The 8,118-nt window shown below is 42.2% G+C and overlaps 1 protein-coding gene across 3 annotated transcripts in view; it reads left to right on the top strand.

Annotated features, from left to right (window-relative positions):
• The window catches only part of btbd7 (BTB (POZ) domain containing 7), a 38,346-nt gene that overhangs the window by 6,576 nt on the left and 23,652 nt on the right, over positions 1 to 8,118 (top strand). For all 3 annotated transcript variants that reach the window (XR_004327090.1, XM_032501300.1, XM_032501299.1), the window contains 2 exons: positions 243 to 470; positions 2,565 to 3,698. Coding sequence is in view for 2 of the 3 variants with exons in the window: in XM_032501300.1 (XP_032357191.1) it covers positions 389 to 470; positions 2,565 to 3,698 (1,216 nt within the window). In the remaining variant the exon portion in view is untranslated. The remainder of the gene's footprint in view (positions 1 to 242; positions 471 to 2,564; positions 3,699 to 8,118) is intronic.

The following is an 8,118-nucleotide window of genomic DNA, read 5'->3' as shown; positions in this document are numbered from 1 at the left end:
TATATATATATATATATATATATATATATATATATATATATATAATATATACCTCTTTTCAGCTTCCTTACATTCACTCCCCTTGCCATTCATTGTCTCTTTGATAACGTCCAAACATTCCAAACTCATTATGTTTACAATTATTGTGAGATGTTAGTCCACAACATTTAAAAGCAATTGCTATTTGACTTAATCCTCTGTCTTACTGTTCTTTCTGTGCTTTATAATTTTCCTCCCTCCAGGTATGGCAGGCTCAGCTCGGGGCTCTGAGGATGCTTCAGAGGATCCGTGCCTGACCCACGACTAAGGATTGAGAGGAATACATTGTCTGAGCAGAATGACTCAGCAAGAGGGGGGACCCCCAAATAGCAAGTGAAGACAAGTGAGGATGGGTGCCAATGGATCCAGCTATCCACACTCATGCTCCCCACGCATAGGGGGTAATGCACAGGCACAGCAGACTTTTATAGGTAGGTATTTTATCTGTGGTTAATTTAGAGTGTTGTGATCAGTGGAACAGTTACCACAAAGTCCGCTCTTATAGATGATTCTGTATTTTCAGTCAGCAAACGAAAAAATATCTGTTAGAGATGAACTGTTAGTGGAAAACATAATTGGCCACTCTCTTCTGAAGAGAAGTGTTGAAACTATAGTCCTGAACCCACTTTGGCACCCATGCTGCAAATACACAATGGGGGGGTCCAGCATGGGCGAACTTGCACTTTAAATTACATTAACCTGCTTCCATTACAGCTAATGGTGCAAGAGGTGAATATCTTTGTGCATGAGAGCTCTTGAACTGAGCCATTGATTCATGCAATAGACACAAACGCATCAAAAAGCAATGTGTCTGATTTACCCTGCCATAAGGATTTTATGATGTATTATAGAGGCAGATATACAAAGACACTTGTGTCAAACGTGGGTGGTCAACCAAAATCACATGAAGTATTCTGCTGTCAAAAAAACTATCATTCTTGTTCTTTTTAGCTTTGTTGTTACTATGTGCTTGTGGTGTGATGTGATAATAAGGCTGCTGGCTGTCAGACCGGATAGGAGCTAGGTGTCATGGTTTTTGTCCCTGTGGCCAGCTATAGGCTGCTTGTTTCAATGTTACATTTTTCTGCTGAATAACATGGCAGCTACAGTCTGAGACCTTTGCTTGTGTTCCAATTTCAGCAGTGTTGATGTCATTTTCAGAGAACATTGCGGCACTACAGCTAGCTCATTTTTGTCTGTTTGCATGCATACACTAAAAAAGAGTCACACATATACAGTAGGTTGTATAGTAGCTTTTTGTGTGTTACTTGTATGCACACAGGTGTATGCGGTCACTCTTTACTACTTATAACAAGTAGCATTTGTAATTGGTTGTAAGACATCACTTATACTAGGCCTGGGCAATATATCAGTATTCTATCAATATTGTGACATGACACTAGATATCGTAGTATCGTAGTGTGGCATAAGTGTTGTCTTTTCCTGGTTTTAAAGTCTGCATTACAGTCAAGTTATGTAATTTTCTGAACTTACCAGACTGTTCTAGCTGTTCTATTATTTGCCCTTAACCACTTAGTCAATATATCCACATTATTGATCATTATTTATCTCAAATCTAATCAACCCTACAATATTGTTGCAGTATTGAAATTGAGGTATTTGGTCAAGAATATCGTGATATCCGATTTTCTCCTTATCGCCAAGTCCTAACTTATACTTCTAAACCATCAACCATTAGAGTCTTTATGGTTGGTGGTAAATCTTTCCCTGCAGCGTTCAGTGCCAGAGGATTTGGAGAATGGCTTTAGAGATTAATTTAAATAAATCTGTTCTCAAAAAACAAATTTATTTCACTTTCTAAAAGATGTTGGCTCTGAGGTTTTTTGAAGAATTCTTCTTAAACGTGAAAGTATTGTTTAAGACAAATTATCTCTGTAGCCCCTGACACCTATGAGGTTCACTCTGTGCTCTGTAGTTGCTTGGTTGAGCTGGCCTGGGCCACAGATGATTCACAGTGTTAGAATGACTGCTTAGAGAAGGGCAGCAAGAGAGGATCTTCTTGGCAGAGCTTCCTCTGATGTACGAGTCCTGTCTCTCAAGCCAAAGATGAATGCTATTTAGTGTAATTGATTGGGTTCATTGAGAAGTACAAAGCAGGACAAAGTCTCCTATGAGCTAATTGGTTCTTAGTCTGGGATGAACCATAGTTTAGTCTGAAACAAAACAAAATGAAGGGATTCTGTCTGTTTTATTTCTGCTGTTGAACTAGAGCCAAATGCTTTGGTAGCTGGGTCAGGGTAGTGTGTGTTTGGCCTGATGGAGCTGGCCTCACCACAGGGGGGCTAGAGACAGATTGTGTTTCTAGCAGTCTGGCCTCGAGTAAACTGGTGTTGGGGTTATGAAATCAATGTCTCACCAGAACAATATTTTTCTAGAAAAAACTGTCAGAGATTTTAAATATAGCAGAAAAGGTTTCTTACTTTATATCCAGTATATGGTTTTAGTTTGTTTAAACAAAAACTCAGATTCTTATGAAGCTAACCTGCATTGTGTGCTCATTTTAGGGACATCATCCTACTCTCAGCAGGGATATGGCTGGGAGTCTAAGCTATACAGCCTGGAGCACGGCCATGAGCGGCCCACAGACAGGAAGAAGAAGAGCCTTGGTCTGGCTACCCTCAAACGGAGGTTCATCAAAAGGAGGAAGTCCAGTCGCTCAGCAGATCATGCGCGGCAGATGCGGGAGCTTTTATCATGTTGGGACGTTCGAGACACAAATGCCCTGGTGGAGGAATATGAGGGCACAGCGGCGCTCAAGGAGCTAAGCTTTCAGGCCAGCCTGGCACGTGCTGAGGCACCTAGCTTGCAGCGGGATCTGGCTGCCCTCTATCAGCATAAGTACTGCACTGATGTGGACCTCATCTTCCAAGGTACTTGCTTCCCAGCTCACCGGGCCATCCTGGCTGCCCGCTGCCCCTTTTTCAAGACTCTGCTGTCGTCATCCCCTGGCTATGGAGCAGAGGTTCTCATGGACATTGAGACAGCTGGCATTGATGTGCCCATGTTCTCTGCCCTACTTCACTACTTGTACACTGGGGAGTTTGGGGTGGGTGGGGCGGAGGATACCAGGCTCCAGAACGTGGATGTACTGGTGCAACTGAGTGATGAGTTTGGTACACCCAACTCCCTGGAGGCTGATATGAAGGGCCTGTTTGACTACATGTGTTACTATGACGCTCTGCTCAGCTTCTCGTCAGACTCTGAGATGATAGAAAGCTGTAATGAGCGAGGTGCTGGGGCTGCAGCACCAACAGTGGGCTCTGGGGGCCCTGGGACCCCAGATGAGGACCTTAGGGCTCATAAAGCTATCCTCTCGGCACGTTCTCCTTTCTTTAGGAACCTTTTGCAAAGGCGCATTCGCACAGGAGAAGAAATGACAGAGCGCACATTACAGACACCCACCCGCATAGTGCTGGACGAGTCTATCATCCCACGGAAATATGTGCAGGTTATTCTCCACTGCATGTACACAGATGTGGTGGAGCTTGGGCTGGTGCTGCGGGGCAGTCCCTCAGCGGGCAGCCTCGGCGAGGTGCAAGCACTGGTGTCTGGTGGCCGTGGAGCCAGTACACGCACAGAGGAGGCCATGGAGCTCTACCACATTGCTCTGTTCTTGGAGTTCAGTATGCTGGCTCAAGGTAGGTCATAATCACAAACATTTCCAATGCACATACACACAAATCATCAGTACGTGACAAGATAAAAAGAAAGGAGTTGTTCTCTGTAGACAGGGTTTACAGGGTTACAGCCACATTGTCCATACTTAGTGGTGCTTCTGAGTATGGGCAATATTATCTAATATCTTTATAAAGACATATTACCAGATTGACCTTTGATCATAAATGTGATGATATATTTGATGCATCAGTGCATGTAGTTCCTCTCTCATGTTGGCTTACTTGTGATAACGTCATTTACTTACACTGCAATATTGTTTTTTGTTCTATGGCAACTGCGCTTTACAATACCTTTTTTCGACGCCACTTTCCATTCAGTCTATACTCTGTTGTTTTACTGTTTTGTTTGTGTGTTTTACTTGTTTTTTTCTTTTACTGTAGAAAACCACTGCTGCTGTAATAATAAGGGAATTTCCCCACTGTGGGATGAATAAAGTATAATCTAATCTAATCTATATGTCTGTCCTGTTATATTACAGTGAAGGACAACTTAAATATACTGGACGTTTGGTTGCACTTTTGTTTCAGTGCTTGTAGCTTGTGCTTGTCATATTATAGACACGTTTTTATTATTGTAAATTTAGGATAATAAGAGATTCATAATTCAGTCATAACTTTCCAACTCTACTTGCTCCACACAATTTAGTTTGATTGAATTCCTTAACAATAATGTGTCCACTGACTAAAGGAGTCTTAGTATGGCTGAGGTCTCAGCTTGAACAAATTGTTTTAAACTGAAAATGTAGTTGAATAGCCTTAACCGTCAATTTCAAAGTTAATTTGTCAGTCTGGACTTTCATAATTATAGTGTCGGTCTCTCTGGATTAAATAATAGGAGTAAAGAATCTTCTTTGTGTGTCGCAAGACTTAGGTCTACTTTAATATCTCCCTCCATGCATTCATATAATGTGTCTCACACTCATTGTAATAATGTTCTAACCTTTCCTTTTAACTACATATATGCATATGTTGGCATATGTGCAATATGGCTGTGCAGACCAAGCTAGTGTTAAACAGCTTGACTGACTGTGATGGGTGTTAGAGCTGCAGCTGCCAGTAGCAGATTGATATAGTCTGAAGGGTTTGTATATGTCTCCAGGGGCAGACCGCTTACTGTCTGATACACGCAGCGCATCTGAGCCTCTATCACCACTTCGTCACTGGTCTATCTTTACTCGAATGACACTGTCTTTTTTACTCCTGCCACTGTCTCAGAGTGACCCCAGTAACATGCCAAAGGTTAAAGCCATGGTTTGACATGAGCCACTCTCTTTGTCACTCTCAACTCCTCCAGAGTGGCATGTCTGAGCACTGTCTATCGCACCTAACAAAGCTCTTCTCCAATCAGAATAGCCTTTGCAATATGCAATACGCAATACTTGTAGCGGCCTATTTCAGATGCACACAAAATATCCTGCATTTGGCCTCCCTGTCAGGACTGTGTGGAACCAGAGAGGTTGTATGACTTAACACTGTTATCATATCTTATAACCATCTTATCTTTCATAGAGGCATGACTATGGGAAATAGTGTGTCGAATATTTAAATGGTGATATGAGATGCATTAAACGGCAAGTTAACAATAATATTCAAAATGCACTCTATATACTTTGTTGTGACTCAAACACTTCAGGGATGCTGTCCTGTGAAGTAGCTGCAGACACACAACATACACAGAGTCTGTGTATGCTATGTTAACACATGGATTTATAAAACTTGGTTTGAATCCACTACAGAAGTATAGGCTCATCAGTAAGTGGATATTGCATCGTTTTGTGCAAATTCACACTGAAATATTGATACAAATTTGATACATCATGTAATCCTAATAAGTTTGGCTGTGTGACTATTTAACAACATAATCAACATAAGACATGTCTGGGACACAGTGGACTCTACAACATGCTTGTATAAAACCTTTCAAAAGCACAGGATTGGTTGTGGGCAGCTGACTTTTGGCCCCGCAGTCAGTACAGTCAATTCAGCAATCACCTTTTAAGACGTGTGCAGTGATCTCAATAGCACTGTGCACTAACACCATACACACAGCTGGTTAGACACCACCTCCCACCCTCAAGCTTTAGTGTCGCTCTCGTGGTCACTCTGGCAGCTTAAGCCGATGAGCAGCCAAATGGTGTCATCCCAATACACCATCACCTCCTCTTCCTTCCCATCCCCCTTCTCAACAAACCCCAACTCAAGGTTATTTTTATCCCCTCTCCTCCCTCTCCCACAGTGCTGCACCGCTCTAATCAGTTCCCATGAAACCTCAATATGGAATGTGGTGAGATGGTTGAGGTTGACCTGATGTTATTTTATTCAAGTCCACTCTCTATCTATTTTACAACTTCCTGTTATTACCCTTTTTTGGAGGTCTCTATTTCATGCCTCTAACATTTTATTAAAAACAAAAAAAATCATACAAACTCCAGGCATCAAATCGTCCTGGCATCTGTTAGTTGATTATGAAATGAGAAATTTGTCTGTGTCCATACCACCGCTTGAGACTTGAGTAGCTGCCATGGCTCTTCATGAGGCAGCAGAGAGGCTTATGTCAGGGATTTCATATGGTCCAGGCTCTCTCATCTGTCACACAGTCTTCCCCCTTGTATGCTCCTCGACTGCTACCCTCTGGCTGTGGGAAGTTTTGGCCCATGGAAGTTTTTGTGGAGCAGTTGAGCTCTGTCATTCTTCCATATTAATTCTTAAGATGTGTATCCCTTTATGACTCCATCTCACTCAAATAGAAACCAATATTAAAAGCCTTATTAATTTTTGAAGTGCACCACAGAGATGATAGCCAGTTGGTGTGGTTTCAACTTGTGCACTGTGGTACTTTCTCTCTCTTCTTGCTCACTGACTGACCAGTGCTTTTGGTGCATCTTGTGTTTGGAGTGTGTTGACTGAAGTCCCAGTCCTTGAGTGATTATAAGACATGATTTACATCCGCAGGCTTGTTTACAGGCCATTGAGTGCTGTTGATGATTTAAGTGGCTTTGGAGACCATGCGCTCCATAAACAAAGAGCTTCAAATAATAACAGCAAGACAAAATGCATACATCCTCCAAGCTTGTGTAGTGTAGAGCTGGCTGTTGCCGCTCCTGCTGTTGTGTTGATATTCTTTTCAGTCAGCTAAGCTCTAGTGAATGTAGTGTACCACCCGGGGAGAGAAGGGGAGGCGGGTTGGTATTAGATATAATGCTGATTCTAATCTCCAGCTCATAATAAAAGTGCTGTGTTTTAAAAGACTATCTGTCACTGTGAATTCTAATAGGCCAACACAAAGCAGTGCTGTTTGCTTTCCTCGGCCACTGGTCCCAAGTGTGGAATTGTCTGCCTTTGTGTGTGTGTCTGCTTTTTGGAGAGGGCAAAGATGCAAAGGTGAAAGACTGATGTGAGCAAAAGCATTTTCTAGAAGACAGACAGCAAAGCACAGGGACGAGTGGTAGAGACAGAGGCACAGATTCCATTCTCTTCCAGTCTGTTTATAGTAGATAAAAAAGCCAAAGTGCCTAGGTTCACATTTCAACTTCACCAGTCTTAACAATGCAGGATTCCCACCCTTCGTTTTGAAACACTGTGGGTGTCTGCTTTGCATTTAGCTAACTTGCAATTACAACTAAAGACGCCCAAAAGGTGAAGTGTATCATAAGTTTGTGTGTCCGTGCACGTACGTGTATGTGTATGTATTGTACATTGTTGCTTACGTGTGTGTATCTGTTCATCTTAAAAACGTGTGAGTTGTGCTTGGATAGATGTAAAGCCTCAGATGCAAAAGCATTGCTGGGGCCATCACTCTAAAGTCTGGTGTCTAGTTTCCCAGAGTGTATGTTCAAAGTGATGGTTTGGGGGCGGAAAGGCAGCTTAGATCTTCTACTTTAAGATAAGCGTTTCCCAGAGGAGCGTTGCTTGCTATAGGCCCAACTATAAGCTGATAGACAGGATGGCCTGAAATGAGAAAGTTGGCAAGCTTGTGTTTCAGTTTAGAGCAGCTCTAACTGGACGTCAGTCAGTCTGGCTCTGTCTCCATGGATGTCCGTTTCGTATTAAACGTTATTGATCAGAGAGAGGCTGAGAATAAGAGCCAGCCTTTAGTTTTAGTCTGTTGGGGTTTCGCATAAATAGCTTGACCTAGCCAATCATATGTTAATCTGAGTGGATTTTAGGGGGTTTCATTCTGCCTAAATGGATCCCTCTTAGAATATGTGTGAGTGCCAGCATAGGCAGAATTTTTTAAACTTAGCTCTTTTTATTAAATAGCTAGAGCATCAGTTACATTATTCCCTAAGCCTTCTGTGGTTTTTTAATGCATTTTTCATTTATACACACAAGTGTGTACACAGTTGCAAAGTAAGTGTGTGTGTGTGTGTGTGTGTGTGTG

The sequence above is a fragment of the Etheostoma spectabile genome, chromosome 20 (genome assembly GCF_008692095.1).
Source record: "Etheostoma spectabile isolate EspeVRDwgs_2016 chromosome 20, UIUC_Espe_1.0, whole genome shotgun sequence".
In the NCBI taxonomy this organism is placed as follows: domain Eukaryota; kingdom Metazoa; phylum Chordata; class Actinopteri; order Perciformes; family Percidae; genus Etheostoma; species Etheostoma spectabile.
The sequence above is the reverse complement of the archived record's forward strand: the minus strand, read 5'-3'. Positions and strand labels throughout refer to the sequence as shown.